Source organism: Tinamus guttatus, unplaced genomic scaffold (genome assembly GCF_059628265.1).
Source record: "Tinamus guttatus ecotype Peru unplaced genomic scaffold, ASM5962826v1 Tinamus_guttatus_pri_ptg000619l, whole genome shotgun sequence".
In the NCBI taxonomy this organism is placed as follows: domain Eukaryota; kingdom Metazoa; phylum Chordata; class Aves; order Tinamiformes; family Tinamidae; genus Tinamus; species Tinamus guttatus.
The window spans coordinates 643,676-668,721 of record NW_028289153.1 but is presented as its reverse complement, the minus strand read 5'-3'; the positions used below and the strand labels follow the sequence as shown (position 1 = coordinate 668,721).

General features: G+C 45.5%; 1 protein-coding gene across 1 annotated transcript in view; it reads left to right on the top strand.

Annotated features, from left to right (window-relative positions):
• Positions 1–25,046, top strand: part of SHANK3 (SH3 and multiple ankyrin repeat domains 3) — a 311,958-nt gene that overhangs the window by 80,454 nt on the left and 206,458 nt on the right. Inside the window, 1 exon segment of the mRNA XM_088535213.1 lies at positions 18,682–18,748. Within this exon segment, the coding sequence (XP_088391339.1) occupies positions 18,682–18,748 (67 nt within the window).

Sequence of the window (25,046 nt, the reverse complement as noted above, 5' to 3'; positions counted from 1 at the left end):
GGATCCACGTCAGGATCGTGTTGTCAGGGCCCTGAAAACATTAATAGGCCTTACTGGCCCTCACCAGCCTTACCTGGATCCTCCTCTTACCCTGTCAGTTGCCCCAAAAGCCATCTGAAGCTCAGGCCTTGCACAAGCTGTGCTGCAGGAATACCTGAGCTTGGCCAGGGACACAGCTGATCTGGACCTGCACACTGACTTCTCACCTGGCCTCAGATCTACCTTGTCACTATGGGCGTTCCTGGTGATCACTGGGCTCTGGTTACCCGTGTCAGACCTGGTCCTGATCCTGATGTGCGGGTTAACTTCCTGGATTGACCTTGGACCTTGGAAGTCACCATGGAGTCCCTTGGTAATGATTGAACCTGAGTCCCTTCTCTGGGTAGTTCAAGAAGGCAACACTAGGCAGTGTTCTGTGTTTTGTGAGGAAGAAGTCTTGACTGAAAGTCTTTATTTTCAAGAGGTGAATTATACTGTGGTAAGATTGATCCAGTGTCACTACTTCCATTTTGTTCTTGCATGGAACTTGTGATAGCTCAAAGTCCTTTAGGTCAGTCTGTCTACAGTTACTTATTTATTTTTTTTGACTAAAGCATTAAGTGGTAGCTGCTGTTCAATTGCAGTATCTTGGGTTTCTTTTCCCTTACTCTATTGACAGGTTGACAGAGTAATCCCAAGAGACACGACCTTTCAAATTCTGTGAATGACTTTGTCTCTTTTCAAGCATGTGAATGATATCATTTGACTTGGAAATGAAACCATTTACCTTTGCAAGCTGAACTTTATCAGAATAGCTGCTGATTCCCAAGTGAGCATGTTATAATGTGCAGACAGTCTCTCCTAACCTTGATTTGGCACTGCCTGGGCTACCAAAGAGAAACTGTCTTGTCTTCTAGAGTGTATGGCCTTTGTCATATTCTTGACACTGCAGCTATTTCCAAACATATTGGTGTGTCTTTCATTGATCCGTGAGACTCGGAAAGTTTCCATTTATATGTGGCAGGATCAGGATCAGAAAAGAGCTCCTAAGATTCCTTCTGCCTTTCTGATGGGTTGCCGCATGTGACTTCCTGGGTTAAGATGTCCACCGTAAGTTCAGTTGCTCAGACTTTATGGATGTTTCACATTCCTGTGGTGGATGGACCATGTGAAATGGCCTTCCTGACTCACTTTCTGACTGGAGTTTGACACCCAGCTGCTGAGAAATGGTTGACTGTTGGGGTGGACATTAGGAAGGCTTAGGGAAGGAAATACTTTCTGCTCTTTCAGAGGCACTGCCTTTGTGGCTCCTGTCCATCTTGCTGTCTACCAGGACCACTAGGGCCTTTTCCACAGAACCATTCCCCAGACGATATCACTGTCAGTGTTTCTTCCTTCCCAGAAGGAGGACTTTGCATTTATCCTTATTGAATTTCATGAACTTCCTACTGATCCATTTCTCCAGCTTGTCCAGGTCCTTCTGAATAGCAGTTCTGTGCTTGAATGTGTTGACCAGTCTCTCCAGTTTGCAAACTTGACCAGCAAACTTGACAAGAGTGCACTGTTTCCCCTCCTCCATATCTCAGAGAAACATGTGATCATCTGCACAGACCTCTGCAATGTTGCACTTGTCTTTGGCTTGCAGGGAGAGGACAATCATTCTCTGAGCCTGACTGTCCAAATAGAATTTTACCCATCTAGCTGTCTGCTCCTCCAGACGGTAATGTCTTAACTTCTGTACAAAGAGAGCTAAGACACAGGAAGGCCCAGTCTGTCTCGTCTTCATTTTCTGAGTCTTCTGAGACACTTGCTGTCTTTGCTACCGCAGTCTCAGAAAGAGCGAGCCGTCTGATTCACTGCAGCCTCACAACGGTGCACCTTGTGATAGGCAGCTGGAGAGCTGTTGCTATCATAGGATTCCTGCTCTTTTTCATGTAGAGAATTCTCTATAAAAGGTTAAGAACCCTAAGCTGTGGCTGCTCAGGGGATATATTGAGCGGCTGATTTTTGTTAGCCACGCTGTGCTACTGCATGTGCATGTGCAGCTGTTCCCTTATGGAACTAGTTTGCAAGCGGTGCTTGCATGAAGAACTTCAGGATCCCTTCATAGCTGGGCTGCAGCTACCAAAGTATCACACACAGTGCAAACATATGCACAGGCTCAGTAAAAAGTTGTGGTTCCTCAAGCTGATTTGTCCATGTGCAGGCTTATTGTGCTGCCACCTTCCCCTTCAGAGAGACCTCGGAGGTGCTGATTTGTTTTCCAGGGTTGAAGAAGGTCTCAGATGGTGATTGGCATGCTGTACCTTTCGTGTTCAGGCTCAGAAGAGGGACAATTGAGATGAGTTAGAACTGTCAGAGTCCAGTGCTGTCTGACCAGGTTCTTTTGGATATTCAACACGTGGAGAGTGTAATGTTTAATATAAAAGTTTACTTTGAAGGTATGTGATGTTGCATGGGATTTTTGATGTAGCAGAGTGATTACAGCAATATCCTGAAATCACACAAGCAGTGTAAGGTACATTTAGCAATTGCAATATACAGTTCAATGCAAGACCAGGGTGGTTCCCATTACCCATCCCTGTGATATGCTCACTGTGATGACACTGGACATCCCCAGTCACTGGGAAGGAATATGTGGGTTGACGCCTGCTCAAGACCATTGCTCTCTCTGAAATTCCGTTGCTAATTGCTCAGGCTTTACATTCTGTTTTGGGCTGAGCCATATATACGCTTCCGTCCATGCTGGTCTGGCTATCTCTGGAAGAAACATTTACCCCAGTTGGTCCACTCAACGGATATAGCTGCTTATCTAAAGCAAAGGTCACCCTCCGGTCCCTTTGTGTTGAGATAAGGTCAGCATTCTGTGCAAGGGCTGTGCTAATGAGTCACATCCTACATTATTCCTGAGCTTCATGGGCACCTTGCCCTTGCCCATCTCCCCTGACCCTTCTTCCACTGCAGGGGTTATTGGTGGGTCACAGTTCCCCAGGTAGTTCAAAGGGAAATGATCCTGCTGTTGATACGAGGATGTTTGTAGTTCACATCTGTGTTTGCGTAGGTAAATGTGTCTTAGAGATCTCCGGTCACGAGTAATCTTTCATTCTGCATGTATTCTTTCAAATCCTCCTTTCCTAGGAAAGGAATGGAAAATACTTTATCACACGTTTGACAGGACCCTTCAAAAAGTGGGCTCAACACTGGAAGATCTAACAATCAGGGCATAGTTCAGTGATATTATCTAAAAATCCTATCACAGCCTTCTTGCATAAGCAAATCCCTAGCTCTGTATGAACATGAGCAGGTGATTCTTGTAGGAAATTAGAACTAAAAATGTTTAAACATAGAACCTAATTTCTCTCCTGTCTGGATGGCTTGTATGCCAGTGGAATTGCTTGTGTTGGCTCATGCCAAACAGTTCTAAAGTAAATTTTAAAATGCAGACAGAAAGTTTCTCAGTGATGAGTAAATGCCAATTTTGTACAAATTTCTATGTTCTTGTGATATTCATGGTTGAACTCTTCCATTTATACATACACAGGCTTATCATATGCCAAAGAAAAAAATAACATGAAGTAGTTGCTTCAAATTTCTTCTCATTTTGCTGAAATTTAACAATCAGAGCTTCTTCTCTTTGTCAAAAATTTGTCCCTTTTATTACTGCATTTTTGTGATCTTCCAGGCGGAATTCTTCTAAACAGTTTTCTTTTGTGGGTAATTCATGCTATTAAGAAGCAACAGTTTCTTGTAACAAGCAGTGCAGGTTTTGTTGATGTAGAGAGTTTCTCTGGCTTCAGTGCTCGCAGTGATTTATACTAAAATGAGTACTTCTCACCAGGTAAGACTAACCATGGTAATGAAATGGAAGCACACCTCAGAGGTTTTAGACTGCTTTTAACTCAGCTGTGAGCATTTCTGATAAATGTTTAAATTGAGATAAGGAAATAATTGCCGGAGTATATGCATAAAAGTTCTATTCTATCATCTGTTGGGCCTGAGCCTCCTTGCACAACCAAGACTATGCTTGGTACTGGCACTTGCTGCTTTGTGACATCTGTATCATGGCTTGATTTCTCTCCTAGGTCCTCAGTGATAAAGTGATAAAATGATTAAACTACAGGATCACATAGGTGGGAAGGTACCTATGCTGGCATTTTGTCCTGTCCCTGCTGAGAGCAGGGCCCGTTAGCGCAGGGTGCTCAGGATGGTGACTAAACAAGAGCTGAAGACAGTCATGATGGAGATCCCACAGCCTCGAGTTTCCCGTTGGCCCATTTCTCCAGCTCCTAGATGTCCCTCTGAGTAGCAGCCCTGCCATCCTGCATACCAACTGCTCCCAAGTTTTGTACCACACACTATCATCTAGATTGCTAATAAAAATATTGAATACTGTGGGCCCCAATATCCATACTTGAGGAATTACCCAGTATTTAGTCACTAGTGTTCTTCATAGCCATGTTCACCAGCCTTTGAGCCTAGTCATCCGGCCAATTTTCCACATTTCTTATTGTTCACCAATTCAAGACATCTCTGTCCAATTTTGCTGTTAAGGATGCTATGGGATGCCATGTAAAAATCCTTCTTAAATTCACTGCCACATTCCCTGCTTTCTCCTTTTCCACAAAGCCTTCCATCTCATCAAAGAAGACAACAGAAAATTAGGACTGAAATGGAACCTGAGAGGTCATTCGTTTTGCCTGTTCTCCTGCCACCACCCCTTCCTGTCCCCCCAGATTAGCTCTGTCTAGATGCTTTATGGCTGCTCTTGCCTAACCTATTTGTGAGCTCCTTCCATGCTGGAGGAAGGCTGCAGCCTCCCTAGGTAGTCTGGTTTTGTGCTTAACTGTCTTTACTGTCAGAAAGCTTTTTCTGATATCTAACCTGAATCTTTCTTTTTGAATTTTAAGCCCATTACTTTTTCAGTGGTTATTGAGAACAGATTATTTTTGTCCTTGTGGAAGCGGCTTCTTTTTTTTTTTTTCCCCTTCCTGTTCCACCCCTTCCCCACTCTAATCTTCTATTCTCCAGCTAAATATCCCAGATCATTCAGATTCTCCTGAAACTGACTTTGAAAACATAATCTGATCATTACTGATGATTTCCTCTGGATTCTCTCCATATCATTTATTTAGTTCAGTTCCTAAAAGCAGCGCTCAGCTGAAACCCTGTGTGTTCTGCACAGAGTAGAGGGATTGCATCGCATCTTGTTGGTGAAGCTAATTGTAAATCCTGATACCTTTTTTTTTTTCCTGTTCAGCCGCAGCATGACTTGTTGACTCATGTTCAGCTTGTGATCCTGTAAGCCTCAGATCTTTTTTGAGTAGAGCTGTTGCCTGCTGCCTTCCAGCATGTGTTTGTGCTTTGTGTCACAGGCGCATGGAAAAATTTGGATTGATGGGAACTCTCTTTTCATTCATTTATGGTCCAACCTGCTGCTCAGAGAGGGGCCGACTCCAGAACTGCAGGAGGGTGTCCAGGGCCCTACCAGGCAGGTCTGGGATGTTCCAGAGGCTGCTGCTGCCTCTGGGTCTCCTTCCAGCGCTGTCCCATTCTCCTGGTGAAGAATCTCTTAGTTTTGCCCAACCGCAGGTTTCCCCTGTTGCAGCCTGTGACCATTGCCTCTGTGCACCTTGGAGAAGAGCCTAGCTTCATCTTCTGCCACCCTCCTAAATAAGTAATCTCACTTTGAATCTGATCAACATGCTGTGTATGCCATCATCCAGGCTGCTGGGAAAATGTGAATACTGCTGCACCTTTCTGTGAAACCCATTTAGCATACCATTTTAGTCTCGCAGCGAGCTTTCTGATCTGTTTTTCACCCAAGTGGTAGTAGTTTCACTTAGATAAAATTTCTGTAGCTTCTGAGTGTCATTTTGGAACATCAGAAGTTTTGCAGAGCTTAATGACTGATATCTTCTGTTTCTTAGCGCTTCACAAAGCCTGGCCTGTTCCTTGTGATAGGAGTAACTTGGATCACTTACAGTTTGTTTGCTCTTTATCAATTCCTGTTGTCTGTCATCTCTGCTTGCAAATTATCTGCTTTGCCCAGCGTTTTTCTGGACATTAAAAGAAAGTTGTCTGGTCTCTAGTGCTGTGCTCCTCCCTTTCCTATCCACACCTTTTTAAAGCTAGCTGTCACATCAGTCTCTTCCAGCTTTCTGAGACCTTTCAAAGATTATCAAATTTAACGACTAATATCTATGATTTCTTCTAACAAATTTTTGGCAGTGCAGTTCATCTTATGGTCTGCAAATCTCTAGTGATTTGCAGAAAAGCAAAGGTGATTAATACGCTCACTGCAGAAATGGACACAAAGGCAAAAACTCGGTGACGATTTGATTAGGCCCAGCCGATTTGCTGATTTGGTGATATCTGTTGCGTGATTGCAGCCAATTCCGGAGTAAAAACGGAAGCAAAAGCCCTTCAGCACTCTTTGTACCAAAGCTTCCCCCCGTTGAGCTGCAGGTGTGCTCTTCTGCCGATCTGTTCTTACTGTTCATGTATTGTAATATGTTTTCCTGTTTTCCAGCTATTCTTTGCTTGTTCTTTCTTATTTTATACCATGACCTTTCTCAATCTTTTTTTTTACACCTCTCACACATATAATTGGGCTTTATAACCTGGTAACACTTTGAATGGTTCTCCTTAAAGCTTTAAACTTCAATGTTACTTTAACATATCATTTATATCAGCTTTTCAGTATAGCGCAAGCATATTGTGAGATGTATTCTCCTTAAAAATTTGTTTCTTGTTACTGTAAAATAAACATTGTGGTCTGAACTCTGCAATTTGCAGTCATGTTGCCCAGGCAACAGAATTTGCTCAGAGGGGTTTTGTTAAAGAATGTCTGTGATTTTTCTAATTTAACTTAAATTTTAGCTTACGGACTTCTTACTTACTAGTGACATCATATCTTATGATGTCATATAACATAATATGTTTAATTCTATGTATGTAGATTGTAAGTGCTCAGTGTTAGGGAGCAGATAAAGCTGGTAGCTGCTGCACAGTTTAGCTAGCTTAACGTAAGCTCTCGCTATCTAGCTGCTATTGTTCCTCAACATGTGTGGAACAGAAACAGCATCTGCTGTTGGACAGGCTTTAAAGGCTTGGTCAGAGCTTATGCCAAAAATTTCAGCTGATGTGAGAGTGTCTCTAACATTGTTTTCATTAATAAGCTCCATATTTTTCTTGTCGTCACTACACCGGTAACCTTGCACTCCTCCATCTGTTCCCTCTCGTCAAACACTTGGATTTTGAGGAGAGGTGGGTTTTGGTAAGTGTGTGCAGAGCCTGCTGATTTTGCTCTCTACCTCTACTATTGTGGAAATTAAAGTAATTTATGGAGTTGTGGACTTCCCATTGGCGCTTGGAATAGTTACTCAACCTGCTATGTACCAAAAATGCAGCATATCTTCCCAAACTTGCTGCGTTTGCTCTCTGTGTGGAAAAAAACAGGATTTCTTCAGTTTTTAAAAGCATGTTCACTAACATTAACATAAAATTGATGAAATTTGGGATCCATGAGAAATGTATGATCTGTGCTTAAACTCTTTGTTATCCTTAATGATCAGCTAAAGTAATAACCCAGCCTATTCTAAATTGTCTTATGCTTGAAATTAATTAAAAGCTTGCACATTTGCAATGCAGATAAACTGCTAGCGACGGACGAAGTGATTCTCCTTTCTGAGTGACGGTGATTTCTGTGCGTGAGACTGGCTGCCCTGGGGGCCGCTGGGCTGCTCCGTGTCTGCCCCGCCGTCCCGCTCGGCTCCTCCGGGTACCCAAGACGTGGTGAGCTTTGCCTGTGCACGGACCACGTCACTCTTCTGCTATGGTGCCTCCTTGGGCCTTCTGGGAATCTTCCCACTGTTGGATCCTGTGTGTGTTGCAGTAATGGGAAAACCTTGCAATTGGATTTCTTGCCTATGTGTTAGCACCGACGCATCTGGTCATCCATCAGTTTTCTCTGCGGAAGAATAGAGTAGTCTGTACTCCTTTAACACTTGTGTTTTAAGCCTTTTATATCTAATAAATTGTTTTTATGTCCATCAATTGAATTTCTCCTTGAAATAGGGTTGCCAGGAATGACCCTCGTGCACTAATACAGGGCTTCTCACTGACTTCTCATGTAACACACAGCTTCTCTCTGACTTGATGTTCTATCTCACTGACAATTTCAGTTAGTCTTTATAGGTGCAGTATTAGCATAGACAGAGAGTTTATGCTGGTGTCCTCGCTCTTTTTTTTTTCTCCTTTGTCTTTATGTTCCTGTTTTCTGAGAACAGTTTTACTTCCTATAGCTGTGGACTATGGCCATTTCTAATAATCTGGCTGCACTAAGACAAACACCACAAGGCTCAGACTCTCCTGTAATAAGAACTTACTTATTATCCCACCAGCCTTTGTGCTGTCATGAGTTTTACCTTCTGAGAGTCAGTATCTTGGTGGTCATTATGCGCGTAGAGGAGATTTCAACCAAGAACCTGAGTGTTGCCGCATAGTAACGTCCTGCTGGATGATACCTCTTTGTTAACAAATATATTTTGAGTTAGTTAAACTATATAGAACACAAAACATATATGTAATCAACATGTCCTGGACCCAGTTAGAATACCTGGTCACGGAAGAACATAAATCGTGCACTCCTGGGCATACCTGGCTTGAATAGAGGTCAAGATGCTACTTTTTCTAACTAACTACCCCATGTAAGAAATCTACTCTGTGAGTGTTTGTCAAATGTTTCAAAGCTATCTGCCAAGGAGACTCTGCAGCTGCTCAAAAAAATCAGAACTCTTTTTCTTTAGCACTGGAACAGGCTGCCCAGAGAGGTTGTGGAGTCTCCTTCTCTGGAGATCTTCAAACCCGCTTGGACGCAGTCCTGCGCCACGTGCTCTAGGTGACCCTGCGTGTGCAGGGGGGTGGACTAGATGATCTCTAGAGGTCCCTTCCAACCCTAAGCATTCTATGATTCTATGATTCTATGATTCTTAGTATTTAACCTTTTTTTTTTTTTTTTCCAAATAAGCAAGTGCTTTTGTCCAACAGTGTAGTAGCGGGTTCCTTTATCACGAGTTTTTTGTAATTTTCTCTTAAGATTTGGAAGACTATCACCATGACTTGTCTTAGTTTTCTGTCGTTCAGGCTGAACAAACCCAGTTCTTCCAGTCTTTCCTTTCTAAGTCTCTTTTCACCTTATTCGTTTGTACTTGTTTCCATCCTTAAATAATTAAACTCAAACACGAACATATCATTCCAGATGGGGCCTCACCATGTTGTTAATGCATCCTGGAATTACAATTTGTATTTATGCAACACCACCATTCTGCTGATTTATGTTTAGCTTGTGTTCCACTGTTACCATACCTTGTTTTCTACTTTATGATGCCCAGGCAGTTATTCCCCATTTTGTATTTGTGCATTTGATTTCTCCATACTAAGTGCAACAATTTGCACTAGTCCTTACCGAGTTTCATCTTACTGATGACATAGTTGTTTCTGTCAGGCAGGCTCATAAACTTGTCAATCAAACTTTATGTATTCCTCCGTTTTAAAAAACAAAACAAAACAAGATTTACTTTCCTAAAACTGCGGAAATTATCAGCAAAACGAGAATAAAATATAATTAGATTCTGATGTAAAGTCTGCAGCAGAAAATAATTCAGAAAGCATTCTAAATGCTAAATATGTATCGATGTTACTAATGGACTGTATCTGGCTTCTGTGAAAATGTTAAAAAAACAAGCTAGATATTATTTATAAACTGTTACGACAGTTTTGAAAATGTTTCAAACAGCAAGAAGTTAACTAGAGTAAGGTGCAGTAATGAATGAATATGGTAGGAATATAAACCCAGGTATGGGCAAAAATTGCAATTGCGAAGCAAAAGAGCGAGGAAAAAGTTGTGAATCGCCATAGCTGGAAATAACGGAGATAAGTTGTAGGACCGGAGAGGGAAGCCCGCAGGGAGCAGCGGCAGGAGCCGCCCGGCAGGGGGGACGCGGGGACGTCCCCCCGGGAGCGCCGGCTGCGGAGGCGCCGCGTGGCCGCCCCGGCTCTGGCCCGCGACCCCGTCCGCCCTTCCGCCGGCAGCGCTTTCCGTGGTGCCAAGCGCTACGGAGCACGCGCGCTCCTCCGGTTCCTTGGAATTTCTGTGATTCCCTGAGACCTGCTCTTTTAATGGTATGAAGAGTTCCTCCGTGAATTTTTTTTGAAGATTTTTTGCAAGTTGTCAGGTTTTTTATATGAATATGAATTACATTTAGCAAATGTTATTTCTCATCTTTCTTCATTATAGGAAGTAAATGTCCATTCCATATCTGCCACCATTGGGGAAGATTAAATGTATTCTTTCTATACTCCCTTGTTTCTACTAAATCTCTGCTTTTTCACCTTTCCCGTGTTGTTATTTGCCATTGTACCATCTGCCCCTAACGATGGACCGACGAATGACCCATCTTTTTTTCTTCTTTGTGCTACATTTCAAGTGTTTTCTCCCGGCGGACTGCTGGCTTATTTAGCTGCTCTTGCCAATCGCTCTCCGTTGAGCTCTGGGCTTCCCTTTGCTGGAGTTGGGAGCTGCGGCGCACGGGAAGGCTCCGTCCGCCCCGAGTGTCCGTGTCGGTGCAGCAGACGCTGGGCGGATGCTCCGCGAGGCCTCGCTCAGCGCCCGGAGCCCTGTGCGGCCCGGCCTGGCGCGTACGGGCGTCCTGCTGCAGACACGCAGCACTCCCCTTGCTGAGGAGTCCTTCCCATCTGTCTGATGAACTTTTCTTTATTACTTAGCTCCTCTCTGAAGGCTTTCTTCCTGTTCCTGTTTGATTTGATTTGCTTTCTCTCCCTTTTCATTTGAAGTTTGTCTGGTAAAAATTGATCAGGTTTCTGGCCTCCTGGCTCCCTCCTCCTCCGCTCTTTGGTGTGAGACTGATCTAATCCTGACTCAGATGCCATCTCCGCTTCAATTATCCAGACGATGTTGCCGACTTGAGATCTTCCCTGGCTGGCGGCACCTGCACTTCGGTTCTGGATGTTACACACAAGCATCTGTGTTGCATGAGAGCCTCTCCCTCTCCTCCAGCCCAAGAACCTGGCAGCTCTTGGGTCTGTCCCTGCTCCTGGCAGTGAGGACCGTTCCAGGCACAGGTCTATGTGCTCTCCAGGTCCTCCAGAGCATCGTTCAGGGCTGGGTGGACCAAAGGCCAGACTCTCACCAGCTCTTTCCCTAGATGATGTGTCTTTCCCAAGATGATGTGTCTGGCCTCTTATCCTGTGCTGCTGGATTGCACTGTCCATCGCGGCTCCATCTGAACATGTGGACCCAAGAAATGCCCTCACTGCTCTGTCTGCTCTCGCCTGGGTCTGAGGTACTCTTTCCCCAGGCACTGATTGCCTGTGGACCTTGCACTCGGCTCACTACGACAACCATAAGTTGATCTCTTTAAGAGTGCTTCAGGGCACTGAGAGGTTTCTGTGCAGCTGCCATCATGGCCATGGCCAAATATGTTGTCGTTTCCTTGCAGAACCTTTCTCTGGACTTCTAGGAGGTGCAGCCAATACCTCTGGTCTCTGTAGGAAGCCAAAGCTCACTTCAGTGCCTTCCTACAGCGTGGCAATTCATGGGACTTGGACCTCCAGGACATCCCACTGCTAGGCCCACATGGCTGCACAGCACCTTGCTGGTGATGTGGCCTGCAAGACTCTTTGATAGCAGAGTGTAGGGGAGGTAATGACCCCACACTGAGACTACTATTAATGCTGACACGAGTACCCCCGATCAACTCACTGCTGTTGCCCTTGCAGCTTGTGCTAATGATCATCGGCCCTGCTGGAAATCACAGTGCTGAGAGAGATGAGATTCTCCCCTCAGAGTCTGCAGCTCAAACCTCCCCTTCTCCTGCAGCTCAAGGGCTTCCTGTGCATGGTGAATTCACAGCAGCTTCTCATGCTTTGCTAGCTCCACAAGAGCATTCAGAGTTCAGATATTCTACTCCCCCCTTACTGAAGGAGGACACAGCATCCTCTGCCTCTCTTTAGGACAGCTTTTATGCATCTTATTAAGGAAATTGTCCCCCCCACCCCTTTTTTTTTCTCCCCAACAGCTCCATAAGCTTCATCTGAAAGTCTGAAAATACTGATAAAATAGATAAAATATATCTCTCTTGGCCTAGAGCTAAGTGGTTGTAGCTTTGGAAGGTGATTCTGTTTCTTCTTCATGTTTTTCTGCACCTGCTGTCTCATGCAGATCATTAGCAGAACCTTCTTGTAGGCCAAGTGGTAGAATGTTACTCTACCAAGGGCTGCATGTATGGTCCACACAGATATATCCTCATTTCCTGTGCAGCAGGTGAGTGGTAAGCCGGGTGTTTCCTGAAGGTATTGGTTCTAGTACCGATGTATAGCATGGTGGTTTGCAGGTACAAAAGACATTGGAGATGCATTTATTCCAGATCAGCTGTGTAGTTCATGCACAGGAGGTCTGTCTAGTGCTTCCAAGAAATGTTGGGTCTACAGTATAGTCGTACAAAGACTGACCCCAAAGACACCTCCTGAAAGCATCAGACTGGCTGCATCTGTGCAATAGATTCGCAACACACATTGCTGTGAACGTGTCTAGAATTTCTGCTCATATGGCAGCCCAGATGGAGCTACCATATGTAAGCAGTAGGAATGACCTAGTAGGATTGCCAGATTTCTGGAAATCTAGAACAAATATAGAAAATGCTTGAAGTCTGCCTGGCCAAGGAAAGGTAGACAACTTTGAAAAAAAAAATCCAGACATACAATAGCATTACTTAAATAAATTGTGATGATTACCAAGAATTTCTGTTATCTGGGATAATGGAGAGGTAGAATACCATCAACAATGGAAAACCTCCATAGCTGGCAAAGTCTTGGGGAAAGTAATAGAGAAATGACTGATAGCAGAGTCTGGCATGCTTACTGGATGCTTCTCAGGGCTTTGAAGATAGGTGAGGTACAAAAATGTGTAAAAATACCAGCATTTTCAGACCCATGCACTCTGGCATCAGCTTAATATTCCTCTGTGCTTCATCCAGGCCCTTTTATTTTGGAGGCGTTTTGAAGTAACATAACTTCTACCATAGAACTTTATCTCTTTGCCTCCCTCTATTCCTTTTTTCTGCTCACTTCCTGGCCAGCTTTGTCAGCTGGGGACTTCCCTCACCTCAGGCACATGCCACTAGGGCTCTCACCCAGGGCTATTTGGTGGGTTTTGATACTCTTCTATCTCCAAGGTCTCCACTCCCCTTCTCTTTGAGAAGATGGTATTACCAAGGGTGGCATCCTGTCTGTCAGCTTCAAGTGCCATAGGACCAGTCCCTTCCTCAATACGGCAGTGCTTTACCTTGGGCAGGAACCAAGGAAAGGATGGGGTCCACCTAGGAAGGCTCATTTTTGTGTGCGGAAGTTCAAGGGAATTCTACCCACTCTTGAGCTATCATGGCATAAGGAAGGCTCTACCACTTGCTTTTCTTTTTATGTTCAGGGTAGTTATTCTTCACATTTCCTAGGCAAAATACTTACATTGAAGGTTGGCCAGTGCTATTTTCCCCGGATGTCTTCCTCTCTGAGCCCTACATGGAACTGTTGAGATCCCGACCATGGTGGACGTTGCCTTCAGGTGGGACTGTGTAACCTCGTGCCCTTTACCGGGCAGCCCTGTGAGCCCAGTGATGATCTGTCTTTTCACAGCTCCGCCAGCTCGGTGGGCAGAAGGTTGTGACAGGAAAGCTCTGCACGATTCCTAGGAAACGCATCCAAATTGAACTGGTTTCTCTTTGTGTAGTGGCTGCTTGTGCAGACTCGGAGCTGGAGCCGTGTCCCCTCAGGGCTCGTGGGGCCGCTGGGACACAGCAGGGCTGCTCCCGCTCCCCGGGTCAGCGGGGCCCTGCCTGCCCGCGCCTGCCCTCCGCCCTCGCGTGGGTCCCTGCGCCGAGGGCACTGCAGAGCAGCGGGCACGGGAATCGGGGGCATTGCAGAGCAGTGGGCATGGGAACCGGGGGCACTGCGGAGCAGTGGAGATGGGAACCGGGGGCATTGTGGAGCAGCGGGCATGGGAACCGGGGGGCTTCCTTGCCCGCTCCGGCTGCAGAGGGCAGGAGCCTCCCGCCAGAGCAAGCGGCGCGTTGTCCCCGGGCTCTCCCGCGGGCAGCGTCGCCGCGCGGTGCCACCGGCCGCCCCTCGGGCTGAGCCCCGTCCCAGGGAGCAGCAGAGCGGGCGTCACGCGGAGCCGCGGCTCGGGCACCGTGCGGGCTCGGGGGGCTGCAGGGGCAGCCCCCGCTCTGGGCACACAGACCTGGCTGCAGGGAGGCTCTCGTGCTGCTGCTGCCCCGAGTCAGGCCTGGAGCTCACGGCGCGGCTCTCCCGGGAATCCCGGCACGCGCTCGCTGCTCCAGCACCCCGATGCTGCGGGTGGCGCGGCCTGCCTGCACGCCCCTCCTCCCCTTCTGGAAATCACTGCATTTCCCTAAAAAGGTAAAAACAAACAAGTTGCTGCTAGATTAAAAAGCACAGTCACGTTGGTATCATGCCACGGAATGAGTCAACGTGTAAAAGCAGTTAAGAAAATAATCACGTGCTGCAATCATAATATGGATGTGTCTTTTCCCATGTGAATATGGATTTTATTGCTCATTCTGTGGCATGCAGGAGGACAGATTTTCCATACTGTAGCAGGAGGACAAAATGGGGTGAGAAATGCCCTTTGCAAAGTATTTGTTATCTCCATAATATCAATAGTATAAACAGGTTGGCTGTGATATTAAGAGGACATTCCTGTGCTAGACATCTGGCCTTTTGTTTGAAATAAAATCATTTATTTTCGAGGGGAAGTTATAAGACTGTTCTGGCCACCAGTTCCTCCCACTTTGTAATACAAGCAGTCTAAATTCTAGCTTTGAAATTTAGACAAACAAATAAAAACCTATTTCCAGTAGTTTCCATCTGTGAACCCCCTTCTGTGCTTACCCCTCCCCTGCACAGGCTTTGCTCGGAGCCCTTTGCTGACGTGGTCCATGGTGCTGTCCCTCGAGCCCTTCACCCTGCAGCTGCATGGAGCAAGTGCCAGCTGCCTCCTTCGCCTGCTCCTTGCAGGACTGACCAAGCAGCAGGACTCTTCCATCCTGGGGGTTTGCATGCAACCCAGGGTCATGTTCTTAGCAGGGTTCCCACTCAGCACGTTTCTTCCTGCCTCTTCTGGATGTCCCTCCTGTTTCCTTTCGCGTTACGGACGGGGAGCCTGGGTGCAGGGGGCAGCTCTCCCCTGTGCTGCGGGGCACGGGGACGGCCGGGACCCGGGGGGTCCCCAGCCAGGCAGTGCCCACGTGCGCGCGGTGGCACTAGCTGCTTCGGTCGTGGCCAACGAGCCCTCCGCAAAACCGTGCGCTTCAGGAATTATTCCCCATGCATGCATCTAATGAGATTCGTAATGTGTACGTTGAGTTTGCTTCTCACGCAGACTGTGGGCCATATGTTAACTGTACGATTGAGGAACACTGAAGTTCAGATGCTTTTTCTAAAAACTCCTTTCCGTTCTTTTGGAAGTTTTAGTATTTTTGCCATCAAATTTTCCCCAAATTCAAGACATTTGTCCTTCTGTACAGACATTTTCCTCTTATCCTTTTTAAAGAATGTGACCTTTGGGAGAGCAGGCCTTGTGTGGGTATATGCATAGAGAGAGAGAGGAAGTGCCAGAGATTGCAATTTCAAGCAAGCTTGGGGGAATATAATGGTTATTACTTGACTTTCTCTGCTCCTGTGGCCTAATTTTCAGAATGCAAAAAGGAAGATTTCATTTCTTCCAGCCATAACTGATCTCTCCCAATTTTGGCTGAGGAGTTAGAACATGATTTCTAGGCTGCAGAAAAGGAAAAAAAAATCGTATAAACATTGTTGAGCTGAGGATAGTAAGACTATTTCTGCTGATAAAGGATGATAGTAGAGAGGTGTGCGTGGTGTACTGAGTCACCAAGTTAAATATATCCCTCATCACAAGTTAGTGATAAAATGCAAATGGAGCTCGTATTTCTAAAAGCCGCTCCTGTAGGAGGGCAGGAAAGCATTTAGCAGCCAGCTGGGGCTGCCAGTGTCGCTGTTGACTTGTCTGCAAGAGTTCGTTTGCTGCTGCCTTCCTCATGCAATACGTTTGTCTCGATGATCACAGGATGGTTGTGGTGGGCAGGGGCCGCGGGGGATCCGCTAGTCCAGCGCCCTGCACAGGCAGAGCCACCAGCAGCTCATGCACAGGATCGTGTCCGGATGGATGTGAGTGTGTCCGAGGATGGAGGCTCCACAGCCTCTCTGGACAGCCAGCTCCACAGCTCTGCCTCCCTTAATTTTAGGAAGGTGTTTTCTTGTGTTCAAATGGAATTTCCAGTTCAATTTGTGCCCGAACTCTGAAGTTTAAATAAACTTTAAAAAGGGGTGTCTGTGGCAGCCCTAGGATGGCCAAGTTTGGCCTATCCCTCAGCTCTGCAGAGAGGGACCTGGGTGTCACGGTGGATGACAAGGTGCCCATGAGGCAGCAGTTGCCCTCGTGGCCAAGAAGGCCAATGGGATCCTGGGGTGCGTTAAGAAGAGCGTCTCCAGCAGGTCGAGGGAGGGGATCCTGCCCCTCTGCTCAGCCCTGCTGAGGCCACATCTGGAGTATTGTGTCCAGTTCTGGGCTCCACAGGACAAGAGGGATGTGGAGCTGCTGGAGAGAGTCCAGCGCAGGGCCACAAGGATGATCAGGGGCCTGGAACATCTGCCCTATGAGGAGAGGCTGAGGGAGCTGGGCCTGTTCAGCTGGAGAAGAGAAGGCTGAGAGGGGACCTGAGCAGTGTCTAGAAGTACCTCAAGGGAGGCCGTGAGGAGGATGGGGCGGCCTCTTTTCACTGGTGGCCACCGACAGAACTAGAGGAAACGGCCCCAAACTGAAACACCAAAAGTTCCACAGGAACTTAAGGAAAAATTCCTTCCCAGTGAGGGTGCCAGAGCCCTGGAACAGGCTGCCCAGAGAGGTTGTGGAGTCTCCTTCTCTGGAGATCTTCAAACCCGCTTGGACGCAGCCCTGTGCCACGTGCTCTAGGTGACCCTGCGTGTGCAGGGGTTGGGCTGGATGATCCCTAGAGGTCCCTTCCAACCTTAAGCATTCTATGATTTTATGATTCTATGATCCTATCTTGTTAAGAAAGGAGTTTGTTTCCATATAACCACTGCGTGTGGAAGAAAGAAGTGCCTTCTGCATGTCAGCTCCCTTCTCCCAGTGACTTGCTTTTGGGAAACCTCTGCGGGGCGTTTTGTGGATGTACAGAAGGGATGTGCACCTGGAGAGCACCGTGCAGAGCCGGGGACAGGAGCAGGTCTGGGGCAGGCGGTTACAGACCCCCTGCGCTGCCGCGGGGTCAGTTAAGGGCTCGTGCCTCAGCCGAGGACTCCTGATGGTGCTGGATGGGCATCGGGAGCACAGGATGCCTCCGGACTGAGGGAAGGAGCTTGTTACTGTCAGTCTCCAACTGCAAACACTTGTTTAGGCCTGGAATCCACCAGCTCCAGCTGCATTTCCTTCCCAGCTTCTTCTGGGTGCTGCTGAGTGCAGACGCAGTGCTAAGGAGGGAAGCAGGGATGGGGCCGGGGTTCGCTGTGAGCACCGGGACGGGCTGAGACGGCGGCTGCGATTCGAGGTCCAGCCAGTTCAGCCCTGCAGAGCTCTCCCCGCTTAACCGTCTAACCACGGATTTCATGTATTCCTACCCACCTTATTGTGTTTCTTTGACATTTTGAAAGAATACTTTGGGGCTTTGTTCTGAAAAAAAACAACAAAAAAGGATTGTTCTGCCTTACTGACTATGATGCAATACTTCCTTTTTTCCAAAGATACAAAAAAAACAACAGAGTTCAAGCACTGCCATTAATGCGTCCAGTGGACAGTTGCTTCGGGAGAGCAGTGCTTCAGTCTCTCTTCTCTTGCTTGTATGTTAGCCCGACCTCTTGGAGCCGGATGGTGTTGCACAGTTTCCCAGGACATGAGCCCCTGCAGAAGCAGCTCCTGGAAGCAGGCACAACTGTTGGTCTGTGGGCTTTTCCACACTCAACTACTTCCCTTTTCCTTGTTCTTCTGATTTTTTTTTTAAGATTCTCCATTTGAAGAGTAGCTACGGGATGGGTGGTGGGAAAAGCAATACCTAATGTTGGTGTAAGATCCTCTGGCTTCTCTGAGCAAGCTGCTGCAGCAGCTTTTGGGTGGAAGTGGTTCCTGAGCCCGGAGCGGGCGTTAGTCTGCGGGGCTGTCAGGTAAGACCTGCAGAGAGCTCAGTTCCTGGTGAGCTGCCTTGCTTCGTCAGCAAACTGGGATTCAGTGCAAAACTCCAGGCTTCAGAACTTGTCAGTACGTAGCCGACCTGAGATGGATTCCTCGCTGGTGTCAGAAGTATCACGACCAAACTCCTGAGCAGATGGGAATGGTTGTTCCTGGGCCCTTCACCACCCTCCCGTTGCACAAGCCGTCCACACGCGTTCTGCGATGCTGAGAGCATATTTCCTCCTTGGAGTTACTGACTGGGTTAGCTGAGGCAGAACAATTGTTGGCTCTGCACCCCCATGGGAAGCAGCTGTTATGAGTCCATATGGCAAAATCTGTGCAAGCAGGCGCAGGATTAGTGCTGCTCAGAACCACTCAACTGTCTCCCCTTCCTCTCTTTTCAGGTGGCCATCATTGCAGGAAATTTTGAATTGGCTGAAATCATCAAAACCCACAAAGAGTCCGATGTTGGTGAGTTTTACCTTTTATTTTCTCCCCCCACTTCCTCTCCTTCTACTCCTATTCTAGAGTCCTGGGCTAATTTAGCAGATGGTGATGCCCGGGTGCTTGCCGTGATCAGGAGAAGCTGCAGCTTGCAGCTACTTCAGAGCGCTGGCAGTTCAGACCTGCTTTCCTCCTGAAGCCATTGGTATTGAGGGGATTTTTTTCAGTGCAGTATTTGCTTGTAATGGCAGAGCCAGCCCAGCTAAAGAATTAGCCAAATCGTTGGTTTGGAGTAAGTCTGGAAAGCTCTTCTTTAAAATTCCTATCTATTGTTCTCTCTTTGCATCCTTGATGCCACTTCTTACTAGAGAGGCTTTCCTGCTAAGGCTAGTAACTGTTCTTGGAGCAGAAAGGAGATGTGTCCTTTGTTTTAGCAGTGGGAATGGTTGTGAAGCTGCCCCCCCATGATGTTCTGTAGGTGAAGGAAATGGGGTAGCATCCGTTCTGGGTACATATCATTTATTTCAGAGGAATGTTTTTGTATTCTCTGATGAGTCTCTTTCCTTGAAACATCTCTTCTAGCCCTCTGTGGTTTCGATATCATCATGCTATGTGTCATATCCCAGGCAAAACCAAGTTTCAGGTCATCTGTGAAGTCAGGCTTCCTCTTGAGTCTTCTTGAATTCTTCTGAGAAGTTTAGTGGTCCAGACCTCTCTAGCGCAATGGAGGTGCCAAAGTGATTTATCTCGTAGGAGAGTTTGTTCTCTATAGGCACCTCCACAGAAAGCACAGGAGTCATCAGGACAGCAAATAAAAAAAAAGACTCTTGGAGTTTGAAACAGCCAGTGAGTAATGGGCTTGGTTCTAGAAAGCTGGGCCTTAAGATATCCTTGTATCTCTTCTATTCTTAGCTAGCCATCACTGATTGCTATAAGCAGCTGCTGAAATTTTGTGAGAAAATATAAGATTCAGGGCACAGAAAAAGCCTAAAAATTCCTTATAACTATGTCAATGAATAGAGCTTGCAAGAAAGCCAGCATGTTAATTCAAAGTAAAAGAGATTGGCTTGGCTTTGAGAGGGGTTTGGACTACATAACCTCCAAAGTTTCCTCTCAACCTAAATTACTGTGTAATTGAATTGGTATCTGTGAGTGACTTTTTTTTTTTTTTAAACTGAAAATGTGTAAGGAGAAAGGACATGAAATTATGTCAGGTAAGAATAAATTGTTCATGTTTCAGGTATAGCTGTTTGTATAAAATAGGTCAGGTAACAGTTGCAAAACTAATCATACACAAACCAGCAGGTCCAGATGGTATCCACCTGGGGTCAGTGGCACTAACAAATGAACTTTCCAAGCAAGGAGAAATTATTTTTTAAGTTTGTTAAGAATCCAGAATTACAAGTAGCTGACTGGAGGAAGGCAGACTGGCGTTACTCAGTGTGAAGAAGGGGACAACCTGTCTGTTATTCCTTTTCCTTGATAGTACTATCAATATAGCGGAAGAAATGCCAAAGCTGAGAATCTGGCAGAGGAGGGTGGCGTAACGGAGCACGGGGATGGCAGCTCTTGCAGACGTCTTCTCCACGATGCCCACGTTACTCTGCGCGTGTCCAGCTGTGAGATGAGCGTTAGCGGCCGCAGCCAGAAGCGCTGGGGGAAGCGGCGCCGTGCGGGGGCTGCAGCTCTCTGTGCGACACCCCGGAACGCAGCTGATCCCCCTGGGCACGCGGCAGCTCTCGGGTTTGCTGCAGAGCAAGGCTGGGCGGCAGGATTATCTTCCTGGATTATCTGGATTATCTTCCCGTGAAGGGAACCCAGGAGACGTGGTGCAGAAACACCCTGGATGTGCCCCCCATCATAGCCTGTGGGTCCAGGCAGATGCAGTTTGAAGCTAAATGCCCTAAAATGTGCACAGTGTGGATGCTGGGTCACCAGGGCCAGCTGCTTCCCTTTACAGATGCTCACTAGGCTGCAGGACATTACCCATTTTCCATAAAATTTATACAGTTGTATTAACACTCATTTTTGAATCCCCTGTCAGTTTCTTTTTATTTTTCCTGACCGATCTTTTTGAGATAGTTTTCTTAGCCTGTAAGTTTTAAAGTATTTGTTTCAGTCAATTAGTAACTCCTTATACTTTATCATCATGATGTGATGTAAGTGCCTCTTCCTGCTTCTTTTAGAATATTTTTCTCTATCTCCAGAGCAACCAAACAGCTTTTTCAAGTTTCTTCCATCCTGCAAGCCATTTGTGTTTCTTTCATGTTTTAGCTCCCTTTATCAATTTTCAGATTGTAACTTCATATTGATTTCAATTACTTTCCATAATTACAATGTAAATGTACTCTGCAATTCCAATGACTGTGTTCCTTTTGTCACTTTTTTCCAAATAGATGTCTAGCTATATTTCATAATTGTGGTTTTATAACTTTTTTTGGTTTGCTATTTTTTTAAAAATCATGATTTTCATTAAAAATAGATATGGAAGAAATAATATAACTTAAGTAAGTTCAGTGTTGAGAAATTAACCTTAAGTGTTACATGTATATAAGACTGGTTGAAGCTATCTTCCCTTTTCTTATGCTAAATATAATCAGGTCATGATTTGTGGTCACTAAGCAACCGCCAACTTCAAGTCAAAGGAATTAATTCATTATCAGTCATAACTAGGCCCAAAATAGTTACCCTACATTATGTGGAATACCTTTATGTAGGAGAATGATGATCTACAACGTGGTATGAGATCACCAGCATTCGTTTGCCAAGCTGTAGTACCCACAGCAATGCTTGTTTCCCTCGCATGACTACAGACCGTCCTGGAAGATGGTCTGGACCATCCTGGACCTCTGCTTTGGTCTGACTCTGCAGCCTTAGCCGCCCCACAGCAGTCCTTGCTCCTGTGTCTTGGCCCATGTGCCTACAAGATCTTCCAGGTCTTGGGCACCGTTAGCTCTAAATGGTTGAGTATTGCTGAGTGCAATTGTATTGCTCTTCTGCAAGAGTATTGCTCTTCTGCAACTTTGAGTAGATTATTTTCAATGTGTTTATATATATGATGATGGAGATTGGACCTAGCGATGTTCAGAAAATCACCCTGTCATCTCAATCCTCATTAGGTTTGGGATTACTCTAGGTGTGAAAAAAGTAAAATCTTCCAATTCAACAAATTCTTCCTCTTCTCTCCCTTGAGGAGATAAGGATTTGAAAGATCCATTTAAAAGATAAGCATTTCAGTTCCCAGGGGCACTATTAATTTGTATCCCTTGCTGATAAAATCCGATAGCTTGTTCATGGCATTCACATCCCTGAAGAGCGTGGAAGTTAAGCCTCTGACCTGGGCCTTGGGTCCATTCCTGCTCAGCAGGGCACACTTGCTCTCTTGTGGGCATGGTGAGAATCACTGTGGTTTTGGGATGGCATCATGGGAGGATCAGGACATGTGTGTTCCAAAGTCTCACTCTCTTTTCCATACTTGGTTCTCAATGCATTGCTGTTCCATAAACATGCTCAGTTTGTCCTTGAACCTGTGTAACCTTTTAGCAACAACAGGTACCTGAAGCAAAGTGCCCACAACTCAACCACTCCTGTGTGCTACCTTTGTGAGCTCCACCTCCTCACTTTTGTGTTTTGCTTTTGTTTCATTTTCATCCCATCAGCTGCCACCTTCACGTGGAGGAGATCCAAACACCTGATGCATGTACACCCATTCCTGTGCCTCCTATCAGCTCTCATTTACATTGCTTCCCTTCTAACATAAAGGGTCTGATCTATTGAACTTTTCCTTGTATGAAGGAAATGTGATGCCATTTCAGCTCAGTGGTCATCTTTCTTGCTCTTGTCTGAACCTCTTTGGGATCTAGTTTGTTTCTTTGTGTTGGGGATTTCTAGAGTGGCATAAGAATATGTGCTTTGTTTTCTAGTGTTGTGGTTCAGTTTGGTATGATTTGGTTTTCGTAATGATTTCTTGTACTTGAATAATGTTTCCAATCACTACCATGCTCTGAGGAAACTTTTTATTGGAGCTACATAGTAGGATAGAAAAGAATGACCGAGATAAACACATATGAAAAGCAGAAGCAGAGGTTAGGGAATACATTTATTCCTCATTTCTAGCTTTTTTTTACGTGACCCTTTTTCAGAGAAGTTTTTAGAAAATGTCAAATGAGGTAGATGTTGAAAAGTTTTGTATGGAAGCCATAAATAAGTTCTTGCATGATGGAAAGCTTTCTTTCTTTTCTTCTAATTGTGTCATATTTTCTGATGTACATGTTCTTGCTGGGCTTATTCTATTTATAAGGATAATAGGAAATCTGTAATCTGGCAATGGCCAAGAGATAAAGAGGATAGTCAGAGAAGAGTAACTTTCTGTGTTTCCTTATTTCTTAGGTGCTTTCTACAAAACAGTTTTTGCTCACTGGTAGACAGAATATTAAGCTATGTGAAGCCTTAGTCTGGCTATTCATACAGGAAAGCTATGATTCTCTACAAAAATGCAGTGAGATATGGTGGAACAACTGGAACAGCTCCCAGGACCTAGTTTTGATGGATTACTGTGGTGCAGGCATGAACTTTGTGCTCTTCTTGGCACAAATTCAGTGACCTGGGCTAGAGATGTCCTGCAGGAAAAGCCATAGGATAGTCATAGAACGTGAATACTCTGCAGAAAATCTCACACAGCTGAGAAAACTGAGCTGTGTTTGGTGTCAGTATCTATTTTCTTTGAAAAAGAGGGTGCCTGCATCTTGTCATGGTGCTTCTCCATGGTGAAATGTTGGCAGTTATTGACCCTTCATTTTCACCTAAGGCTGGCTAGGGTATCCTGAACTGAGGAAAGCCATTTTTCTTATCAGGTTCTGTCACGAGGACCCACATTTGTGTGACACATATTTGATATAGAATTTTCTCCCTTCTTGAATCTTGTTATATCTTTTTCAGTCTTCAAAGTTGTCTGATGGAGCTCACTGCAAATTTAAGAAGCTGGTTCACTTGTGTCTTCTCCTAGTTGGGTGAGAGCTGCCTCACCTTAAGTTATCATTGATTCAGCAGCCTGAGCTTGTGGAAGGACGAAAAGAAGCCCACAATAAATTTGAGCCTAAATTCAGTGTAGCCTTCCCGGCCGCCTGTACCAAACTCCCTGCCTCCCTCCTCCTGTTCCCACCTGAGCTCAGCTGGCTCCTTTGTCCCCCTTGCCAAAGAATGGGCAGCAATTCCCTCCTTTGTAAAGGCACCGGGCTCTTGGCGTCTGCTCCTTTGTCCCACTCACTCATGGCTCCGCTCAGTCCTCCCCCCTGCATTCCTTTCTCCCCGCTCATCAGCCAAAGAATGTGGGAAACTCCCTTATTTGTAAAGACACAAACTTGTTTGTGCTGCTCATTGTGAAAGTCTGTGCAAACTTTTGCATAAGAGCTCTTCCCTGGCAAATAAATTTGATTATGATTATGACTCCCTAACTTTCTGCTTTGTGAACCAGGTAGCCTCTACTTCTTCAATTTCTTAAGTAAGTCACGTTTGCCACCTTCTGGACCATTGTTTGGTTTTCTTTTGAACTTCCATTTTTGACATCCTAGAAATGCAAGCTGAATTTCAGTTGATTTTCCATAATAACCTAATGGATGTAGAAACAATGCTGCTCTTCTCAGGGGCTAGTGCTGTGTTAGTGCTTCTGGTTGCAGCACTGTTTTGGAGCTCATTGCTAGGTGTTTGGTGTCAAGAATCAGAGACTGTTTCAGCCTTGCTGCTTTCCAGGTATCAGTCCCATATTGTATAACCTATTCTGTTTCCCAGACACTTGGGTTTGCATCAGGATTTGATGAAACATGTTCAAATGGTTGCACTTAACAAACACCTGTGATTGCCCTGTGCCGAGAGCCTCCCCTTGTGTGTCATTCCACCAGTATTTGCATCACCTGCACATTTATTGCCAATGATCTGTATTTTCTCTAGGTCACCGACAAAGAGAAAAATATAAATATTATTGTGCTAAGAAATGACTTATTAGATAACTGTATTGGAAATGTCCCCAGCTGTTGTTCCCTATTAACAGTTCATTAGTGTATCTTATTGTCTGGATCTATGGAAATTACCCTGGTGATTTTTCACAGTCAGAGTGAAAGTGTCAGAAGTCAAAAGTTTCATCCAAGGTTATTCTATCAGTAGTTATTTTTGTCAGACTCTTAAAGCCTGGCAGATATGAATTAAATCTGCATTTTTTTTTATTTTTTATTTTTTGGTGAGTGCTTTGTTTAATCTTTTCCAGGTTTTTCCTAGAAATTATATGAGGCTAAACTCTGTAGAGTTAATCCGAATCATCTGATTTGACCCT